The sequence below is a fragment of the Chelon labrosus genome, assembly GCF_963514085.1.
Source record: "Chelon labrosus genome assembly, chromosome: 21".
NCBI lineage: Eukaryota > Metazoa > Chordata > Actinopteri > Mugiliformes > Mugilidae > Chelon > Chelon labrosus.
Window position 1 is genome coordinate 10,498,134 of NC_140354.1, and position 23,669 is coordinate 10,521,802.

The 23,669-nt window shown below is 42.5% G+C and overlaps 2 protein-coding genes across 2 annotated transcripts; both read right to left on the minus strand.

Annotated features, from left to right (window-relative positions):
• Positions 1–791: 791 nt before the first annotated feature.
• On the minus strand, positions 792–8,121 carry maptb (microtubule-associated protein tau b; the record flags this gene model as incomplete). The annotated part of the gene is made up of 11 exons (XM_084570029.1): positions 792–885; positions 968–1,132; positions 1,592–1,701; positions 2,960–3,041; positions 3,138–3,287; positions 4,113–4,192; positions 4,271–4,328; positions 4,426–4,451; positions 5,147–6,286; positions 7,392–7,460; positions 8,004–8,121. The coding sequence occupies 11 exons, from the start codon at positions 8,119–8,121 to the stop codon at positions 853–855; spliced, it is 2,031 nt and encodes a 676-aa protein (XP_084426155.1). The 3' UTR covers positions 792–852.
• A 6,985-nt stretch (positions 8,122–15,106) lies between these two features.
• Positions 15,107–18,775, minus strand: crhr1 (corticotropin releasing hormone receptor 1). The gene is made up of 8 exons (XM_084571187.1): positions 18,496–18,775; positions 18,233–18,386; positions 18,084–18,144; positions 17,405–17,477; positions 16,871–16,956; positions 15,775–15,913; positions 15,454–15,495; positions 15,107–15,293 (listed from the first exon to the last, which is right to left on the minus strand). The coding sequence occupies exons 1-8, from the start codon at positions 18,643–18,645 to the stop codon at positions 15,153–15,155; spliced, it is 846 nt and encodes a 281-aa protein (XP_084427313.1). The 5' UTR covers positions 18,646–18,775; the 3' UTR covers positions 15,107–15,152.
• Positions 18,776–23,669: the final 4,894 nt, after the last annotated feature.

Here is a 23,669-nt window from a genome sequence, read left to right on the forward strand (position 1 = left end):
TTTAACAATTGACAGGCAGAGAGAGAGAGAGAGATGGTTTTGGCACCTGGTATCAAACTGCATTCTGGGTAGGTTTTTCAGTGATGGGAGGTGTTTGGGGGGGGGGGGTCATCATGGGCCGTTGAGAAACACAGAAGAGATGGTGAGTGGCGGAAAGAGGCGAATTCAGAGAGAGGCTTTCTTTGATTGGAGGGATTTTATGAGCAAAGCTAACCAATGCTAACAGGCTAATCCAGGCAAGTTATCAATTAGCGTGGTTCAGTGCATTTTCTGTTTCTTCAGTGTCAGACCAGATGATGTATCTCAGCTTCTTCTCCTCAAAGAACGACTTTTTTTAAGCTCATAACCTCCTCAAAGACTTCTCAAACCATATCTATGATCCTGTACTTCTACTCAAGACCTCCAAAATCTATTCTCTGCCTCCGTACAAAGAGGTTTAAGGTCAGTTTAGCCTAGCTTAGCACAAAGGCTGAAGGAAGGTGGAAAAGTGCCATCCAATAGCTACAAGTTTGCTGAACCAACACGGGCAGTTGTTCTCTCTTTTCACGTAGCTAAGCTAATATCTTCCTCCTGTTTGCAGTGTCTGTGCTAAGCTAGGCTAAAAACATGCAGGGTGTATCTGGATTAAACTGATGTTGTTCGTCTGACTCAGGAGTACCTGGCTGACTGTTATGTAGTAGAGCTGCATTCAGTTTAACTTTAATATCATAAAACCTCTCCGATCTGTGGTGTGAAGTGAATGTAATGAAGAAAAAGGCAAATTGACGATATCTTTTTTTTTTTTTTTTTTTCCATCAAGCAGTTTCCTTGGTAACAGAGGGGACGGGGGCTTCAGGCACAGGGGTCATCCAATCACAGGCCTTGTTTGGCAAGGGAGGCCGACACCTGACAGGAAGAGGAAGTTTTAATTGATGTGTGTTTTGTGTGTGGCTTTGAATTATTTCTTCAAAACGGGTGAATCTCTCACCTCGTCGGCCAGGGTGTCGAGGGGCGTGGCTTCAGCAGCATTGAGGCTTCCACGGGAGGAAGTGTTGCTAAGGTGAGGGCTGGAGTCGGCCTGAACGATGATGTCAGCGCCGTGGTCGGTTCGGGCTTTGGCGGTTTCTCTGAAGGTCAGTTTTTGACTCTCAATCTGTGAATAGACACAGAGTTATATTTGACCGGGATAGGTCCTTTAAGTCAAGTGCACAACATTGTCACAACTTGGAACATCCGGTCTCAAAGTGATGCTGCAAAAGTAGTGCATCCATTTGTTTCTTCTCTGCTGGACTACGGTTATTCATTAGCTACTGGTTGTCCACGAAGCTCTTTATAAAGCCTCTAGCTGAGCACTGACAAACTACAGTAGCAAAAGCGATCCCGTGTCTTCAATTTTAGCTTTTCTTCATTAGCTTCCTGTAAAATTAAGCATAGAATTTGAAAACCGGCAAACCAGCAGTTAAAAACCTGATAGTACCGTGTCACCCCAATACAACGCTTCACTCTCAACCTGAAGGCTTACTTACCCAAGGGGTGGTTTGACCATAAAATCCTGATGTTAGCCTGTTTTATTTGTTTGCTACACAGTATATAGTATGTTCCTGTTGTGTACCTTCTTCTTCCCTCCTCCCGGCACATGAGTGACGTTTTCCAGAGAACCGACTTTAGACTGAACGGCTTTGAAAACCACCTTCTCTGTCTTTATCTCCACCTTCCCTCCACCTGAGAAGCAGAGAACATGAGGCAGAGCTCTCATTGATCGAGTGAATTCAGACCGGACAGCAGTGCAGTGTTACAGTCTTATCAGCTACAGAATGTAGATTACAGTCTGCTACTCTGTCGTTTCGGTGTCCTGAGCTTAGGTCTCTGGTTGATCAATAGATCAGCAGTAGGTGTAGTTCATCATCAACCGTTTTTTATTCAGGGAGAAATTGACTGAGCATCAAGCTCTTTTACAGCAATGCCCTGAGTTACAAAAACATACAACAACAATAATCAAAATAACAAAACAAGAACAATAAAAGATAAAAAGGGCAAAAACATAATAATAATAATAATAATAATGGTAAAAGTATAAAGTAATAAAATAATTAAAAATGAAATAATAATAATTATAATAAACAGAAAGAAAAGAAGAATATGTATGTATAAATAATAATAATAAATAATGATATAAAAAAGGTCTAAATATTAGTCAAAACAAGAACATTGTACAACAGCCATATCATCAATCATACCCTTGAATTGGTCAAGAGACACAAACCTATCTAATTTTAATAATTCTTGCAATTTGTTCCATTTATTAGATGCAAAAAATGTAAAAGCTAATTTACCAAATTCAGATTTAATTTGAGGAGTTTGAAGAGATATAAATCCCTGTGAACGTGTATTGTGGCAGATTGATTTTATGTTAGGAAGAGAAGTTAGGTAAAAAGGTAACTTTCCCATTAATGCCTTATAAACAAAAAGGAGGCAGTGCCTTTCCCTTCTATCATAGAGGGAAGACCATCCAACATTTTGGTATAGATTACAGTGATGAGTTCTAAAACCCTCTCCAGTTATAAAACGTAGTGAACTGTGGTAAACTGCATCCAGTGATTTCAGAGTGGAAGGAGCTGCATGCATATACACAATGTCACCATAGTCTAGGACTGACATTATAGTTGCTTGAATAATGGTCATTCTGTTTTCTAAAGAGAAGCAAGATCTAATCCTGTAAAGTGCACCTAATTTAATTTTTACCTTTTTTGTGAGATCAAGCACATGTGTTCTAAATGATAGTTTGTTATCTAGCCAAATACCCAGATATTTGTATTGAGAAACTTGCTCAATTTGTGTCCCATTTAAGGAACAGATGTTATAGGCATCAAGGTCACACTTTCTTGATCTCATGACCACGAGATGTGAACCACTGAAATGTGAACCACTGAAGCTTTGAGTTTGAGTGCCCAGTTCTCCTCAGCTGTGATGGCAATGTTACCTGGTTTGTGACGGATGTTGTCTTTGGAGCCGCACTTTGACGACACATTAGCGAGATCCAGCTTCTTGCTGACAATCTGAACCTGCAGACACGCATTCAGAATGGACCTGAGTCAGGAGTCTGTCAGATCAGACAGGATCAGGCTCCTCACAAGTGCAGAGGGAAAGATGTACGTTACCTTGCCCCCTCCAGGTGTGTGTTTCAGGTTCTCTGTCGATCCCACCTTTGACTTGATGTTGCTCAGGTCGGGCATGGGGTGGGAGGGGAGTGGGGGCGTCCGTCCACGAGCAGAGCCAGGGGACCTGGGAGGGGTCCGGACCACTGCCACCTGCAGGACCAGTTTTACCAGTTAGGATGCCATAGCAACCACTGGAGACGACCATGAAGGAGGTCAAGAATCAATAAGGCAGCAACCTCAACCCAGGACTAGCAACAATCCCCACCCGCAGCATGTTAACAACAAACACCAGTTAAGCCGGAAGAAATGGTTACAATTAAAAACCATTAGACGCCAACAAGCCCAGTGAAACCATGAGAACAAGATGAACTATAAAATCTATGGGTATTCATCAATACCAAAGTGTAAGAGCCACATATCCTTTAAGAGGGTTGTTTTCCTCCGAGCCACCGGGAGGCAGTGAAGTGTCATGCAGCCGAAGGTGGCTACAGGTGTTTTAAGTTTGGCTTAATTATGTGTTTTGTTTTGCTGTAGTGGAGGAGACCAACAGTTTTTCGACCTAAATTGTAGTGGTTAGTCCACTATCACCCAGTCGCGGCTAAATACAGGACTAACCACTGCAAACTTTGAAGTTGCATACTTGGTAGTTTGGACTTGACAACTAAAACGAAACTTCTCAGAAAAATGGAGTATGCATCAGCATTACATTAAGTACCTAAAATGACAGAAACCCTCCTGGAAAAAAATAATATTTGACGTGTATTTTAGTGTTTTAGTTTGGCCCAAGTCCCACCCACTAACATGGAGGGGGTGGAGCTTATGACCTATACTGCAGCCAGACACCAGGGGGAGCTCTACTTGCTTTGGCTTCACTTTTGAGGAGCAGTCCCGCCGTCCGTCTTTATACAGTCTATGGTTCAGACTCACAAAATGCATTCTGGGATACCTGGTCAGATGTGTGACAGGTGTTCGTACCTTCTTCACGTCTCTGTTTGGAGTGGACGAGCGGCTGGCAGGAGAACGACTGCCTGGACTGCTGACTCCGTCGACAGACTCTGACAGACACAGGGAGACAGGGAGGTCGGAAACAGCTCAAACTGCTCAGGTCAACGGGTGGGACAGGTGCAGCGTACCTGTACTCTTGGCTGAGATCAGCTTGGCTGCTCTGGCTCCTCCGGCCGTCTTGGAGGCCTGGAGAAACGCAACAAAGGGGAGACGGGTGAGCGCCGGCCGTTGCAGAAATGATGACTCATGTATCAATAGGTTGATTTATTTTTATTTCTTTTACCTTCATGCTTTCGTCGGCTGCTTTTGCTGTTGGGGGAGGAAAGAAAGAGGAGGAGACTGATGACAGTAAACATCAACTGTCCTTGACTCAGCCGCAGGAGAAACACATTAGGAGTAATAATCAACAATCAACCAGAGAAACACAAACTAGGTCTGAAAATCAGACTTGGTCAGTTATTGATTATTACTAATAAGCTCGTACACCTGCGACTGAATCTGACTGATCGCATGGATGGTTATGTCGCTGTGTTAGAGAGCAGCAAACGGAAAAGGCAAGCAGAGGAGGTCGAAGGTCAGAGAGAAAGAGAGAGAGAGAGAGAGAGTGACAGCCAATCCGTTTCCGTGACAACCCAGGAGGTTAAAGAGGAAATGTCCAGTCTGTGTCACCTTCAGCTTCGGACAAACGTAAATATACGCAATGCTCCTTTAACGTCTAGAAATATGACACAGAGGAGAAAGGGGGAGGAGGAGAGGAAGAGGAGCTGCAGGTGGAGGAGACAAATAAAAAGAATACAAAGAAGGAGGTGGAAAGGAGAGGAGAGGAGAAATGCAACTCAGGTTAGAGTGAAGGAGGTGTTAATAGGGCGGAGGGAGAGAAAGAAGAAAACTAGAAGGAGGCGCAAGCTACAGAGGAACAGGATGGGGAGGTGGTGAAGGTGGAGGTCGAGCAGGAGGTGGAGGAAAGGCGTAAAGTGCAGAGAAAGCTGGTATGAAGGACAGACCTTTAGTCAGGGGAGGAGGAGCGCTTGATTTCTTAGCTGGAGGAGCCTGTTTCATAGAAGGAGAGGTGCTTGTTTTCTGCCTTGGGACAGCTGATGCGGGTGGAGCTCTGGTTTTGGAGGGTGGAGCTGCAGCAGAATCCAGACGTCTTTTCTCTTTGCTGAGTCCGTTGGTCATAGGAGCGTTTGTTTCATTGGCAGGGGCTGCTGAGGACTGAGGGGCGGGAGGAGTTTTTTGGGTAACCGTGTCGGCTTTCTCCTCCTCCTGCTCCTCGGCTTGTTCCTCAGGGTGGGAGGGGGCGCTTGTCTTGCTATCAGGGATTTCCACGGAAGGGGGGAGCTGTGGTGACTCCAGCTGCTCCTCCTCATCTGACACCACTGCTCCTCCTTTCAGCTGCTCCTCCTCTCTCTCAACTGCAGCTTCTTTCTCCTCCATCTCCTCCTTGTTCTCCCTGTCCGTCCTTTCTTCTTCCCCCTCCTCTTCATCAGCTCCTACTTTACCATCAAGAGTTGTCGTGCTCTCTGGCTGCTCCTGTTTCTCCTCCACCTCCATCTCTCCATCTCCTCCTCCTAGCTGACCCTCTTCTTTTTTCATCATGCATTCTCTCTCCTCTTTCACCTCCTCTCTCTCTTCGTCAGACATTTCATTCTCCTTCTCTTCCTGTTCATCTCCTCTTACTTCATCCTCTTTCTCATCCCTTTCTTTCTCCTCATCTTGTGAAGGAGGAGGCGTGGAGGTCAGACAGGGAGTCTCGGGCGGAACCTCCTTCTCTTTGACTTCCTCTTCCTCGCTGCCGTTCATTTCTTCCTCCTTCTTTTCATCATCTTCCTGTTCCTCCCTTTTCAGTTCTTCCTCCTCTCTTTCATCTCCAGGAGAAGGTGTGGAGGAGGAGGAGGAAGGTGTCCCTGCCTGTTTCTCGTTCTTGTCTTCCTTTTCACCTCCTAGCTGCTCCTCCTCTTCCTCCTCCTCCTGTTTGTTTGTCATGGAGTGCTCCTCTTTCGGCTCATCCTGTCTCCTGTCTGGCTGCTCGTCAGTGCTGCTCCCGAGCTGTTCACCAACTTCTCTCTCTCCCTGCACCTCCTCCTGTTCCCCTTCACTTCCACCTGGGTATTTGTCCAGAGACCTGGCACCTGACGCCTGGTCTAATGGAGGAGGAGGAGGAGGAGGAGAAAGATGGAAGAGGATAGTCGTAAAGAAAGAAAGTGGAGAAGAGTTTAAAGAGGAGGAGAAAAGAGGGAGAGGCAGACAAAAGGAGGAGAGGGTGTCCAGAGAACATCACAGATGAAGGAGACAAACTGAGTCTGACAGGGGTCAAGTCTGAGAGGAGGAGTCAGTCTGAGAGGAGGAGATTGTCTTACAAACGTCAGTGTGACAGGAGGAGTCAGTCTGAGAATAAAAGTCCAAGTGACAGCAAGATTGTGAGAGGAGGAGTCGGTCTAAAGGGAGGAGTTAGTCTGAGAGGAGTCCATATGAGAGGAGTTAGTGTAGGAGGAGGAGGAGTCAATGCAAGAGGAGGAGCCAGTCTGAGAGGAGGAGTCCATTTTAAAGGGAGGGATCAATCTAATGGGAGGAGTCATTGTGAGAGAAGGAGTTAATCTGAGAATGGAGTCAGTGTGAGAGGAGTCATTCTAAAGGGAGGAGTCAATACAGGAGGAGTCGACAGTGCGAGAGGCGTCGGTCTAAAGGGAGCGGTCAGTGTTAGAGGAGGAGTCAGTTTTAAAGGGAGGGGTCAATCTAAAGGGAGGAGTCAATCTGAGAGGAGTCAGTGCGAAAGGAGGACACAATATGAGGAGGAGTGAGTCTGACAGGAGTCTCCGTGAGGGGAGGAGTCAGTGTGAGAGGAGTTGATCTAAAGGGAGGGGGTTAGTGTTAGAGGAGGAGTCAGTTTTAAAGGGAGGGGTCAGTCTAAAGGGAGGAGTCAATCTGAGAGGAGTTGATCTAAAGGGAGGGGTCAGGAGGAGGAGGAGTTAGTGTGAGTAAAGGAGACAGTCTGAGAGGAGGAGTTATTCTAAGAGGATAAGTGTGAGAAGAGGGGTTAATCTGGGACATGAATAAATGTTAAAGGGAGGGGTCAGTGTAAAGGGAGGAGTCAGCGTAAGATGAGGAGTCAGTCTAAAGGGAGGAGTCAGTGTGAGAGGAGGAGTCAGTCTAAAGTTTAATCAGTTTCATCAAACACATCTGAATCAAAGTGAACTCATTGATGATTTATTGCCAGACGGCCTCAGCGTCTGACAGGACCACACCAACCTCCCATCGCCTTCTGAACGTCCTGGGCAGGCCCATCTCTGAGGGGGGCGGTGTCTCCGTCCATCTTCACTGAGGAGGAGAGAAGGAGGAGGATGGATGGTGGGAAAAGAGGAGGACAAAATGGGGAGAGGAGAGCAACACGTGGAGGGTGAGAGGCGAAGAGAGGGGTGGAGGAAGGAGACGAGGGGCAAGAGGAGGAGGTGGAAGGAAAAGGATGAAAAGTAGAAAGAGAGGAGAGAAAAGGGGAGAATGAGTGGAAGTGGGAAAGTGATGGAGAAGGAGCAGAGGAGGGGTCAGTGAGCATGCTCAGAAACACAATCAAACCTCCATGATGATGATGATGATGCAGCAACACACAGCGTCCGTTAAAATCTACCGTCTCCTCCTGCCTACACCTCCTCCACCTGCCTGCACCTCCCACACCTCCTCTGTGTGCTAGCCCGCAGGCTAACGGAGGAGCGGGCGGTGACAAACGGCCAGAGAGCGGAAAATACCGCCGCTGCCGAACCCGAAACCGCCGAGTCTCCAACGGACGGGAGAGACCCGGAGGACCTGGGACGCAGAGAGAGAGAGGACGGCCGGGCGGAGGTCAGACGGCTGCCCGTGTCTTACCTCCTGTCTGCTGCTTCTGCTGCTGATGATGTCCGTCTGTCTGCTGCTCCACCCTGATGCCGCTCTGAGAGGGAGGGTGGGAGGCTACTGCATGCTGGGAGGAGGCTGCTGTTGCCATGGTAACCCCCCCGCATCCCTGCATCGCGATGGAACGCAGGGAGAGAACACTCCGGAGCTTCCGTTTGTTTCGGCGTCCAATCATGTGTTGAGTTCAGGCTCAGGACTCCTTACTCAGCGGCACCTCCTCTGCTGTCATCTCTCTAGCTGCTGATGAACTGATGATAACTTGAGCAAAACACAGAATAAAATCATGTTTTTGCGTAAATCTTTTTATTTGAACCCGTGTTAATCTTTCCCTCAACGCCACCTGTTGATTAGCTATTTTAGTCACGTTTTGTTCTTTTCTGCGATAAACAAATCTCCGCCCATCAATGTGTGAATGTAAATACAGAATATTTAATCATTGAACTCATGTTTTTTATTGACGATTTAATGTTTGAAATGCGGCCTTGAAGACAAATGTACATATACTATAATAATAATAATAAGACTATAAATTATATATTGTTGTTGTTGCTGCGACTGCATGATCTCCGCCTGTCCACTAGGTGTCAGTGTGCTTCTGTGAACAGAGCCGCACAGGTAAGCTGTGACCTATAAGAGTTGAGTTCGCTGATGTTTACAGAAACCTAAGCATTAAATGAAAATGATTTTAAACTGAATGTTTTTGGGGTTTTTTTTTATCAATATTTGTGTAAATTTAAAGGGGAACTACTGGACCTTATTTCTAGCATACACTATGATCATTTACTCACCCATATTTAGATCTGCATATATCCATATAGTGGGAGTGACTGGGGCACCGAAACGCAGCCTCTAAATAACGCATTATCTGCTGCAAAACTCGTTAATTTCACCAATATTTTGTTATTGTACACTAGTGCTATTCCCCGCTGAGTCTGGAGTTACCTGTTATCATCATCCGGCGTCTGTAGATTGACCCACAGGTAAAATTACAGGTAAACAAGCCGACTGTCGCGGGTTTCGTGTGGCGCTCAGAGATGACATCATCCGGGGTCTGTAGGTCAATCTACCAACCCTGGATGATGATAATAGGTAACTCTGGACTCAACGGGGAATAGCACTAGCGTATAATAACAAAATATTGGTGAAATGAACGAGTTTCACGGCAGATAATGCGTTATTTAGAGGCTGCGTTTTGGTGCCCCAGTCACTCCCACTATATGGATATACGCAGACCTAAATATCTCCCAAACAGCTACAAATAACACAAGTAAACGATCATATTTTATGCCAGAAATAAGGTCCAGGTTGTAAAAAACAGTAGTCCCCCTTTAAGTCGCTATTTAATCATTAATCATTTAATCATTTTATTTTCATACCTTACTCCACCTGCCAGACAGTGAATAATATTGATTATTACTGTCAGTTCTACTGTCTGTGCTGCACCTTCACTCACCACCAGGGGGAACTCACCGCTCAGACATTTCACTGTCTGCAGAGATTTAATTCTCAGAGAAAAAGTCTCCACTGGCAACAAAATTCAATTTCCTGTGTGAAATCTTTAACTTACTGCATGAACTCAATTTATCTGACAGCTGGCTCCACATTGGCAGATAAACACAGGCTGGAGACGAGAGTACAGCAGCACATCTGCCTGAATTTGAATTCCTTTATCCCAGCTGTTGCCACATTCACCATTTTCAGAATCTGACGTCAAGTTTACTTTAAACTGCAGACGAACCATTAAAAGCAGAGCAACACATATCTGACTTGTTTGTGAAAGTCTGCTTGTGAATCATCCCCATCAGTGCTGGGAGAAGGTCCTTGAACGTGTTGATGACAGCGAGCTGAAACTCTGTTTCCATTTCCAACATCATGTCTCTTTTCTGCATGAATAAGAACTAAAACTCACTGCCACTGACTCACTGATGTTAATGAGTTGCCATGTTTTATAAGTTCACTTGAGGAAAACATGTGCTGTGATCTGATCCCACAGATGCAAAACTGGAGCATACACAAACTATTTGCCTTTAGACAGCACTCTTTGTTGATATTATTTTTCAGCTGAATGACAGCTGTTTCTATTATTCTGTCTCTCGGCTTACTTGTAACCTCATACATGACACAAGAAGGCTAAAATATTACGAACCCCTCTGGATGTGATACAACATCTGTTACTTGTCTTTTCCCCTGAACCCAAGAGAAATGCTGAGCATCCTCCTCTTGTTGTCAGAAATTCATCAATACCAAGTATGCAAACATTAGACTTGAGTACTTGGTAATTTGGACTTCTGATAGAATGTAGTTCTATAATTGGAACAGCAGTGTACTTAATGACTCCCATGAAATGCATTCTGGTACACCTGGGTGACTCAAGTCCACACGAGGGTACAGTGATGTTTCACAAGGTGGATAAAAAAGCTGAACGATGCTGTTTGTTTCATTTCAATCCACCTATTGTTACTGATCTGGTGCTATGAGTAAAGTTGTTGATAACAAATATTAGGACAGATTTAAAACATAGACTGTATAAAAATATGAAGCCAAAGCAAGTAGAGCTCCCCCTGGTGACTGGCTGCAGTATAGGTCATAAGCTCCGCCTCTTCTATGTTAGTGGATGGGACTTGGGCCAAACTAAAACACTAAAATACACGTCAAACACTTTTTTTTTTCAAGGATACTTTCAATCATTTGAGGCAATTAATATAATACTGATGCATACTCAAGTGTCATTTTTTCATAGAAGGTAGAGCAGAGTACTTTATTAATCAAACGAAAACGTGAGTGAGTCTGGTGGAAGTGTGGGCGGGTCATCGATAATGTGGCTCCGCATGGCTCCACTCTCGGACCGTATTGCGCAGACTCTGGCTCCAAACTTGCAAAATGGCACCGCCCGTATCCCCAGGATATTAGTGTCAGTTTGGCCAATGCAAGGAAGTGGTGACATGTTGTCCATATTATATACAATCAATGATTTTAATCCCTTGTTCTGTTTTTATATCTTCTGTTTCATTCATTTTTATTTTAGCCGAACGTTTCTGTTCTGTCGTTTTTACATCTCCTGGCTGGTATCAGAGCCAGTAACCAAACTGACTGAAACAAACATCACACACGACTTCAATCTAATGGATCTTTTATGCAAGTAAATTAAAAGTGAAAAACGGTTTGGTAATTCAGAATAAGTGCTGGCTGAACTTCAGTCATCACAGACAAAAGCTCTTCAGTCTGATTGTGTTTATTCTGGGATTGTTCTCGCTCTCAGAAGCATAAATGTGTGATGTAAGACGTTGAGGTAAGCGATTCTTTTTGCTTGTTTGTTCACCTTGAAAGAAGAAATCAAGTCCCCTTTGTTTCCCGTTGTCTCGGCGACCGGCGGCTCATAAACAAGTGGAGCAGCTAACGAAGGCTAACAGTCTCAGCTCCATCACATCGAGTTTATATTCAGTCGCCATGACGACAGAGATATCTGACGGGCTGATCAGTCTGTTTACATCGTATTCGACCTTTAGGGCGACAGACATACGACAGAGATGGAGAAAAGAGACGAAAAGAAGAAGATTCTTTAATTTTTGTGTTTTCTCCTGTCTGTGTAGATGAATTATTTCATTGTTTTTCTTTTTGCATCGACTTTTTTATTTCGATGTCTCTTTATACAAACCTCTCAATCCTCATCAGTGTTTTGTTGCGTTTTATAGAATTCTATAGAATCAGATTTATTGGCTCTTCTGGTGTCTTATTGTTTTATTTTGTAATAGAGTTTTCTTGTTGAATTGAAGTTTTACTTCTTGTCTTTCTGTTCCTGCCTCTGTGATCTCACTCACCTGTCTTGGTCTGTGTCTTTTGCCTGTGTGCTCCTCCCCTCGTTGGTCTCACCTGTTTCGCGTTATTCCATCAGCGCTTGTGTGTGAGTGCATATAGTATATAACCCTGCCTTACCCTTTGTCCCTTGTCAAGTCATTTGCTATGTTACCCCTGTCAATTTGCTGTTGTTGGATTTTCTTCTGTGCCGTTTTCCTTTGCTGTGAATTCACCCCTGTGTGTGTGTGTGTGTTACCGTTCAGTTCCTTGTGTTCTTGGTTTTTTGATTAGACCTGTTTTTGGATCTGTGTTTTGTTCCCTGGATTTTGAGTTCTCATTATATAAATTTTGAGTTCCTACTCCTGCCTCCCCTCTGTGTCTTGCATTTGAGTCCTACTGCTACATAACCGTGATAATGTTTTTGTGTGCTTTGAAACAAGATAGTGGCTGGAACATGGCTCAGTGAAAATTTATCAATCGATTCTCTTGTTTTATGTGACCTATCTTAAGTTCTGCGAACTAGCACCAGCAAACAAACTATCGCAGCAACCGCCTCCTGTTTCCTTCCAACTGACTGTGAAGATAGTAATGTACCGAAGTGTTAGAATACGCCAGTTTCACAGTGACATCCTTTGTTCGTGTTTCCTTTGTCCATTTAATCTTTTAATGCTTCATGTTTTATTTTGACATTCTCTTGTTTCTGTCACTCAGCTTCCTGTCTTTTTGTGTTTCCCTGTCATTTATTTCCAACGGTTGTCATTACCTCACTATCAGTTCTTTGTCTTGTCAATTGAAAAGTTTAAATCTAATTTATATAACGCCTATTCTGCTTTTGTAATAATCCTCTGCAGTTTCTTTACAACTGAATCTCAGTTTCCATTCCTTCCCACATCAGTTACCATGCAGGACAACAATAAAGTGCTTACTATGCTTCCTTGAGGTGCTCCAGTTTTGGCTATAAATATTCCTGACTTTCTCATCAGAGTGATTAAATCCAATGTTGCTTTGAGAAACCCTTCCCAAAAATGAAAATGGATTACTCCAACAACAAAATAAATTCTTTCCAAATCTGGAATTACAGTTTTTAAATAACCAAGGAATAAAGAAGGATTTTACCCAAACTGAGTGATGGATTTATGAAAAGCTGTTGACAGCTGGTTCTCTTACAAAATCGAATTTGATGAGCTGTAAAAACTCACCCTGAGAGTTATTTATAAGAGAAGCAGAGTGTTTACTGTCCGTCATAGACTTCCTGGTGCATGCACATGCTGAAGAAACACAGCATTCATCCTGAGGACAAGTTTATTTCATACATGTCAGACATCAGTACATACGAAGGGGTCACATCTAAATGTACAGTATCAGAACAACTTTAAACCCCACTCACCTTTCCATTATTCTTGTGTCTGGTGCACAAACCCAAGCGCTCCCCGTGTCATTAGACCATCACAGATTAAATAATTAAAGATGTTAATCTGATATTCTTATAAATTCAATATATACAAAAACTAATATTTTTAAATCAAATATTTATCAAGCGTTTTCCAGCAAATAATGCCACAGATATTTTAACTAATCAATAATTATATAAACACAGACACACAGACATATGTATAGCTATCTTTGTGAGGATCTCAGCGCAAGATGTCCTCATGGCGAGGTCCAAAACTCAGGTCCTCACAAAGATAGCTGGACAAGAGCCCCACACACATACACACATACATACACACTAACATTCAGGCACAATACTGAAAAATATGAATTCAGGGAAAAGGAGGAAGAGGAGCAGTATGTGTTTCATCCTGAGTTTTTCCTTCGGCAAACTTATGAGTACTAAACACACTACAGGTTACTATGGTTACTGTGGTTACAATAGTTAGTGCTAGTAATACTGGTTTCTATCAGGGCCAACCAAAATCTTCATTTTTATTTAAATAAAGACTTGCAGATACCTCTACAGAGTGCAAATTGCACAACAACAATAACAATTTATGATAAATAGATTTTCTACTAAACTAAACCTGTTCTGTACAGTGTCCATCTCATGGAAAGTGCAAATATCTCAAAAACACACAGTTAACAAACCTTAAAATTAGCAAATAAATATGTTAAATATCTTTAGGAGTTTGGTGTGGTCTCTGCATTTTTTCCCCTCTGGGTTATTACAGCACTGCCCCGAATTTTCTGTAATCCACAATTTATTAATGAACCCAAAATCTGTTATCTTGACACTAATATATTTGTTACAGTTCGCTCAATATTTTTAGTAATGCACACATTGTTGTATCCTCACATGTGTTGTACCAACAATTCGTTTAACTTGGGTTGTGTTTTTATTTCTACTGATTTTGAGGTAATCTATACATTTCTTGTCGTCATTAAATTAGCAACAACACTGTGGAATATTTTGTAATATCAGAATGAACTAACTAACCAACTTTTTAGGCCCCTCTACATTCCAAATTTACTATGATGGCCCCAAAATTTATTTTATCCTCATCTCATTACGATTTAGAATTGAGTACAATCTATAAAATGATTATCGTGCTGCCAGAAGTTATTTCAAATGTTTTGTTATGAATTGTGCTTGAACGAATTAGGACAGAACCAGAGAGTTTATTCTAAAAATCTGTGACACAAAACAAGTAAAGGAACCAAAACAGAATTCACATTTTCAATCAGCGCTCTGCTGTATGTTTTAGTGCATCATGTTGCGTTCAGGATCTCCAGCTGCACTGATGGAGTTCTGGAAGGAATCTGCTTCTGTGGACTGTTTTGCTTTGAACCAGCTCACTGGATAAAAAACTAACATAAAGTTTGACCACAAGTTTGAACAAAATCTCCAAACTTCAAAAAATGGCTGGACTATTAAGATATGTTTTATCAGTCCATTGGAACCATTTCCAAAGTTGTTTGGTTATTATTTCATTATTGTTAAACTTTTTGTTTCACATTGTTTTCTGTTAGACATATATTCGATCAGGAGCTCAGCTGAAACTGTCTGAAGGCAGATGGATCTGAAGCTGTAGCAGCAATAAACATACCACTTGTGTTTGTGTGTGAGTGTCACTTCTAGTAAACCGTAGAAAGCTGGTGATCAATATTACAATATAGACAGTGAATGCCTGATATACATTTGACCCAAAGGAAGCAGCTGATTGGTTGGAACGTGAAATGGGCAGAGCCAGAAAGGCCTTATTGATCCTCGTCTTTTTGGCTCCACAAATCTGTGTTCTGCACTGTGGTTGGATATTCTTGTCAGATCCAGAATAACACCTCTGATTGCCCAAGTGGGTGAGTTCAGGTCCAACAGAGATCTGTCAGAGGTCAGAGGTTGGAGGACTGTTTGATGCTGTGGAAGGAAACTCTGCTTGGTGAGGTGGGCAGTGACGTGGCTCGCACTGTCCGGCTCCGTATGGAGTGACGGTCCTGCCAACGAATCCAGCGCTTCCTGACAGCAGAGCGTACCTGCACACAGACAGGTGGGGAGAGACAGCTATATGTTGTGTGGTAAATATTATTTGTTAACAAGATTACTAATATGTAAATAAAAAAAAACATATGGGACCCAGTGAAGAACCCTGAGGTACACCACAGAAACAAAACCAGAAGAGAAAAATTAAATTACCTCACTGTTGAGAAAACAGTAGAAAACGGAGACGAAAAAACCCTGCAGAGAAAGAGTGACAGCATTAGTTGACAATTAGTGCAAACAAGCTGCCTCTGTCTCTGTCTCTCAAACCTGGTGTCAGGTTAAGCCTGGTATGTTCAAACGTTAAAAGTCAACACGCTGCTTACATATTGGTTTAAATGGGTGTAAAGCAAACATTATTGTGTAAAATATTATATTTTCCATTTGAGCAAGGTTTGGATGCATCATTAGTCTTTCAGTGCTGGACTCATTCTGCTTGTGATGAAGTAAAATTGTAGCATGAAAGTGGGTTTGAACCTGGAAGGACTCCAGAATGGAGTTGAAGTAGATAAAGACGATCTGCGCAACCTCGTCTTCTCCTCCAGGGTTTACAAAGAACAACATGTAGGTGATCCCTAACAGTGGCAGCAGCACCAGAGTCGCCTTCACCGCCTTCCTACACCAAACATTTTTTTAAAAAAAACACAACAGGGAAGATCAGAGCAGAGAGGAAACAGCAACACCACTTCACTGGAGTTTCAAACTAGAGATTCATCATGCAGTTATTCTCATAGTTAACCTGAAACATGGTCAGGTTGGTCCATGTTGGTCATGTTATTGTTTTAGTAAATGTATTCATGTGCTGAGTCTTAATGATTAGAGATGGTAATGTCAGTCAGTTCTTGGCTGTGATCCAGAGTGGTGTTCGTTTTGTGGTGATCTTTCTACTTTCCATACTGATCCATCATCAAGTCAACATGTTAGGGTATTGACAATACCCACATGAGAAACAACCCTTGGAGACCACATGTGGAAGAGATCAACTACAATGTTGTCACAAGGTAATGCCAAAGCCATTCTGGATCAATAGTGGCAAGACACTGGTCAAACCCTGTGTATGCACCAATGTAGGGGCATGCCTTCCGAAAGAGATTGAAAGTGTGAAGGCTCCAATGTTGACATCATAACCGTACAAATGCTGAGTTGTTGGGTTGTACAGTTCGAGAAGAAATACTGCAAATCCACAAGGAAGTCTTCAGTAAGACAGAAGAAGGAGCATCCTTGCTTCTTGACCCACTAACTGATGAGCAAGATCCTGTTGTACTTGAGAACTGAAGTCTATTGCCTAGTCATACTGGCATCATGCAATGTGCACTAAAAGGTGTAGAGAGGATTTATGACCAGTCCCCATCAGCCTCAACTAGACACTGTGTTCACAGCTAATTGACTAATGTTAGCAAGCTAACAGGCTTCATTAACGTGATAAAATTAAATTTCAGCATGTTGTCATTGTGACTTTGCCAGTGTACATTTGAAGGATTGGACTAAAAACTGAGTTCCTCCAGATCAGCTGCCTTGATGGCACTGAGATTGTGGTTCTCACCAGGTGTAAAGGTGCTTGGAGAGTTCATACCTGTACTGGATGGTCTCTGAGGTTGTTGACGCCCTCAGTTTGGTCATTAGGATCCGAACGATATTGAACAGGAAGACAAAGTTAATCTAAAGAAGAAGGAATTTGGGTTTACAGTCTGTGCTGTGTTCACATTAGATTAGATTTAGACCAGAAGACTAAATACAGGAAGTGGAAGAAATGATAAACAGCTGGGCTACTTCAGGTCAAGAGTGCATACTTAAGAGACCCTTTCACACAGTTTTTATTTTTGTTGTTTTTACAAGCTTTAACTGAACTGTTGCTCGAGGCTGAAGCTCCACTCAAGTGATTTTGTCCTTTTCTAAAAATGAACTCGACAAAAATAAACTTTAATGTTAACAACCCATTGCAAATGTACTGTGGTGAGAACAAGCAACTTCCAAACCAGAGGCCAAAGCAAAAACAGAAAGATAAATCTTTCAGCTGTAACGTTTATCTCAAAAGCATCAGTAGAGGTCATACGACAGGATTAAAGGTGGACTTGCTGTATTTAAGATGGACTGGATGTGATCTTACCAGCAGGACCAGGATCATGGGACCTTGGTAGATGTAGTCTGTATAAACCCCCGCCCTCTTTCCAAACCAGCACCTGTCAAACAAAACAGAAATAACTGTCAGGTGAAATATGGGTTATGTTTAATGATTATGATATTAGACTCAAAAGTGTCTTCTGCTTTCTGAAATGACACATCACATCTGTTAATACATGGCATTGCATCTGCGCTAACAGTCTTCATATAAAAACAACAAATCTGACTCATCTGGTATGGTAACTCACTGCCAGTCAGAGGTAAGATCTTGTTGGCCGGCTTCATGACATAAAGTCTGTGTTTGAGCTGTTTGCCTGCAGACGTCTGAGAGTACAAACTTCCTGTTTCACATTTTATTTTCTCACTTGAAGCAACACACCAACTCAACACCTGGCATTGCTTTGATGCCGGGCTGCTTTGAGTCCGACTGCCTACACGTCGACATGAGTGAAGGGGGGGAAAAGATAAAAAAAAACAAAAAACAAAAACCCATCATCTCTTTAGTCAGTTGTTCGGTTCCCTGGGTCAGGTACAGGTGTGTTGTCATCAGAATCTACCTGAGCTGCTGTTTGAGCTACAGACCGTGAGTTGAAGCCCTGGAGAACGACTAACTGAGAAAGGCTTTTCATTTATTGGAACGCTTACGGCCCAATCATGTGACTTACTTCTCGTTGTCGTAGTATAGCTTCCCGAAAGCCCACGCCACTATGATGGGAAACGGAATGCCTGTAAGCAAGCACACAGATGGACAGGTGAATGGACAGGTAAACAGGTGGACAGACAGGTAAACAGGCAGACAGACGGATGGACTGACCCCAACCGATGCAGATGAACATCCACTTCCTGAGTTTGTCGGTGGAGTAGGTGAGGACGACGGCTGTGTGGAGATAACAGCCTTCACCGAACATCCAGAAGAAGTTTGTTACATGGAAGTAATTATAACCTGCTGTCACCAGCCTGCACCACACCTGGAGGAATTGGGAGGAGAAGGCGTATGATATCATGACTTTGTGTTTTTCCACTTTATCATCACATCAATCACATATTGCATGTATTTGCGTGTGGGGGGGCTGTCACCTGGTTGCTCTCGGTAACAGCGGGGTTCATCGTCAGTTGGACAATGAACCAAGTGGCGTTCCTCAGGATAAAAGCGGAGATCAGATTCCAGTGGATGATGTTCCTCAGACAGCGAATACTCCTGTAATACACCGCACACATAGAGTACATTTATAAACCAACATGGCGCTACGCGACGGGTGTTACATTTCTGTGTGAGGCTGTGGCTATTTGTGCAGATCTCCTGCACGCCAAACACAGCAGACGGAAACGGGTCATCCATAAGACGTGTCTGGTTTTAAGTAAACAACACAACTACACAGCAGGAGGAGACACATAAAAGAAATCTGTGATCTGTGTGTCTCTAATCCGTCCTCTGCATGATGTCTTTGATCTTTAATCCTCCAACAATGACTGGACGCCGACCAGCACACACAGCACACACACTGACCCACACAGACACACACTGATTCACAAACTGACACAACGCGGAAACACACACTAAACCACAACACACACTGACGCACACGCACTAACTGATTGTGGCTGGTTTGTTTGTTTAATTAGACAGGATTTGATCCTTCAGGTTCATCAGAGTGTCAGTCAGCTGATTAGTTTCTTTATTTATGCTTTATTACACTGATCTCTTGGTTCACAGTTGCCAAACAAACTTCTCAGGCTGTATCCACTGCTGGCTCTGACTAGCTGGTATCATGTTACTTCGTCCAGGACACACACACACACACACACAGACAGACAGACAGACAGACAGGTGGATTACCTAAGTCTCATGAAGAGAGTGAAGGCGAGTAGCAGAGCTCCCAGAGAGATGCAATGACCCAGATAGTTGATGATCACGGCCACCTGATAATGAACTTTGCTCTTCCTCTGAAAACAAAGAAACACAACAAATAAACAAACACAACTGTGACTTACTCCAGAAACTTTGTTTAAATGTTTTATTAACAGTTTAAAGATAATAACGAAGATGATGATGATAGTGATAATGATGATAATGATGATGTGATGATGATAATAATGTTGATAATTATGATGACACTGATAATATTGATAATGATGATAGTGATAGTGATAATGATAATAATTATAGTTATGATGATGATGATGACGATGATGACGATGATGACAATGACAATGACAATGACAATGATAATGATAATGATAATGATTATAGTTATCATGATGATGATGACAATGATAATGATAATGATAATGGTAATGGTAATGATAATGATTATAGTTATGATGATGATTTTGATGTTGATGATGGTGACAATGACAATGATAATGATAATGATAATATATGATAATAGTTATCATGATGATGATGACAATGACAGTGACAATGGTAATGTTAATGGTAATGATAATGATAATGATAATGACAATGACAATGGTAATGATAATGATAATAATAATAGTTATCATGATGATGATGACAATGACAGTGATAATGGTAATGATAATGACAATGACAATGACAATGACAATGGTAATGATAATGATAATGATAATGATAATAGTTATCATGATGATGATGACAATGACAGTGACAATGGTAATGATAATGACAATGGTAATGGTAATGAAAATGATTAGTTATGATGATGATGACAATGACAATGACAATGACAATGGCAATGGCAATGATAATGATAATGATAATGATTATAGTTATCATGATGATGATGATGACAGTGACAATAATGATGATAATAATGTTGATGGCGATGACCGTGATAATGATGTTATAGATCTATTCACAATTCACCAGTCAGATGAACGTATCTCTTCTAACATTACTTCAGTTGTGTGTTGTTGCCCTGACAACGATGCATTCTGACATTCTGTGATGTTTTTTCATTTTAATTCACAGAACTGCTGGTAAAATGTGTAAACAAACAAAGAAAAGTGTGTGTCATTTGCAATTGCGGGACAAATGAAGGTTTTTAATGAACATTTTTTTCTTGCATCCTCCTTTGACTATAAACACACGCACACCTTTCTCTTTTATTAATTACAGTGCAGTGACTGGACAGTAGCCAGATCTACCGTCCAATCAGAAGATGGCAGGAAATAGGTGACAGATTCTCACAGTGGGGGAGAGAAAGAGAGAGAGAGAGAGAGAGACCAACTGTGTCACATGACACAACATATGGACATGCCGAGACTCACACACACATACACACACACACAATCCTTTGATAGATTTCATTTTGTCTCTCTTGTCAATGTTTTTATTTTTATTTTTAATAATTAGACACATATGTTTGCCTTTGTATCAGAGGACTCTGACTGTAATGTTGAAAAGATAGATGAACTAGTACACACACACACATACAGACTGGGGGTCCAGATGGTTCTCTCACAGTTCTTGTTCACACTGACGTTTTGATTTTTGATCACTCATGCATGTTCTCACACTCGTCTCTGTTTGCTTCGGTTTGTTTGTTCTGTGTGTGGAGTTATTGTGTGTGTGTGTATGTGTGTGCTGAGCTGGTTGTTGAGTTTGTGCAGATCAGCCTGTCACAAGACTGAAAATGGATGTGTGTGTTCATGTCCTGCGATGCTGAGAGAACAGAAGACCGAAGCTGAGAAAGAACACCACACAGAAACAAACAAACAAGCAAACAAGGTTTCCACCAGGTTCCAGTCTCTGACAGAAATGCAAAGATCCAGAAACGCAGTAACAGCTGGAAGACAGACAGATAGACAGACAGACAGACAGACAGACAGGTAGTCCAAAGATGTTTGAGGTCAACAAACAGAAACAAATCTCTGCCTGCAGGCTGTGATTTATTATAGATGACTACCAGAGAAACACATTAACAGCCAACAGATGTGTTAACACAGACATACACACACTAAAAGTGTTTTCCTGTTCTGTGTGTCTTGGGGCATACGTGTTACCACAAAGCGACGCTAAGGGGGGACACTAGGTTCACAGTTTCAACAGGGTGACAATATAATATTTTCTGCGTGTTTATACAACCTCCTTTTGCTCAAAGGTGCATTTTTCTCTGCCTGGTGAGTCTGAGGTAACATAGTGACTAAAGCGAGCCCATGCTGTTATGCATAGATTTCTCTGCCAGTGTGAGAAAGTAATAATTCAGAGTTTTAGTTGACATCAGAACAATGGACCAGGCCAGTATCAGCTGTTTGCCTGCCTGAACCTGCATCATCACCACTGCAGCTGAATTTGATTCACCAGGCCTGACTAACACCACGTCTTAGAGAGAAGTTGGAGAGCTTTGCAACACTGGCCCAATACGACGGCTGTTTGTCTGATGAGAATCTACTATGTTCAAGTAGGCAAAATGATTTAACTTTAGCTGTATATTGACTGGATTGATGTTGACTAAGCTCTGAATTTTTAAAGTTATATCTTTGAGAGAAGTTTGATTAGTTCTCCCTTCATTAGTCTGTTAGTAACTCAGTAGGACAGATCGAATTAACCCACCTTACCATCACTAAGCATTTCATTGGTGCTATTCAAAAAACGACTGTAGACTGTAAGAAAAATGGATGTCATGACAGCTCCTCAAGTGAAGCTGAAGCATGTGAAGCTCCCCCTGGTGGCTGGCTCCAGTATAGTCCATATGTTCTATACTGTCCCACCATGTTAGTGTATGGGACATGGGCCATGTGATGCTATAAAAACAGGATGTGACATCATGATAGACAGCTGTGATTGACAGTTGCCGTTCAGAACCATTCTGTGAAGCTGTCCAGAATGCACCTGCACATTCCTTTTTGGGATTTGTATTGAGACTAGGAACATCAAACAGTTGTCCTGTAAACTGTCCAAATCGAATCAAGGTTTTTTTTTGTGTTTTGTACGATTGTAAGTGAATTAATGTAATTCACTAGTTAGCTAAAGCAATACTTCAACGTAAGCTCTGTGGGGGAAAAACATTCAGCAATCGGTAATTAGCATTTAGAAAATCTGAATCCATAATGGTGCTCGCTTAAAAAAAAAGTATAGTGCAGTGTTTAATCAGAACTCTAGCCTTAGTTTGACCACTGGGACTATGGTGTAGCCTGATTAGACCTTTGTAAATAAATCCTCTCATATATAACAAAATCTTGTTTATAAGTGTACCTTTAATATAGTGCTGAGGTCACTTTAATCACACTTAAAAATAAATGTGTGGTCACTTTGCTACAGGCATGAATACATCGATCAGAGTTTAGTGACCAGAGGATGTAGTGGTCTCACCAGGATGATGATCTCTGTGCACTGACTGTAGTTTCCTCGAGGAGCCCAGCTGCCGTTGGACTGGCACTCTCTGTATACGCGGTCTGAACACAACAACAAGACAACAGTCACATCATTCAGATAATTAACCGCTTAATTAATTCACTGTCAGAAAGTCTAAACTTAAAGTTAAAACTCAGGTCTATGTTATTCAATCAGCCCCTCGGCACAGAGAGAAAACCACTCGAAGCGCTCGGAGACAGAATCAATCAACATCAGTGTGAACTGATCGGTCTGTACATGACAAACTCCCACACTTGTAACTGACGAATCTACACACATTCATCTGTGTGCCATTAGGAGCTACAGCGTAACCGTGGCAACACCGGAGCTGTCCCATTTGGTGCCCCCCCTCCATCTTCAACAGCACTCCCTCAGTGTACTAAGTGATTTGCATCCAGCATCCGGGTTTATTGTCCAATCAATCAGTCTAGGTTTAGCTGTTTAGCTGCTCCGCTGGCTAAGGCGGCTGAACGGATCAATAGACCCCCTCAATGCTGACCAGCACCTGGCTCAGAAGCCCGCTAGCTGCGTCGGTGTGAGCGGCGCACCGGCCAATCAGAGGCCAGCGGTTCGATAACATCAGACGTGAGACAGCGAGGATATTTCTCGATGTTTGAAGACATGATGATGACTATGATGAAGGTGGAGTGAGGCATGAGCTCCAGCTGGTTGAACACACACACGCGCGCACACACACACAGATGACTCATGCGATTAAGTCAGCTCAAGAACTAAACCTCTAATTAAACAGGATATTTATCACCGCCCACACATTAACACACACACACTCACATACACACTTGTTCTGGGTGGATGAAATACAGCCAGTTCTCAGGAAATAAGAAGTTCGATCCTCTACTGCTCCTCTCCTCCTCACACGAGTTGAGTTGTTTTCATATGCCACAGGCTGATC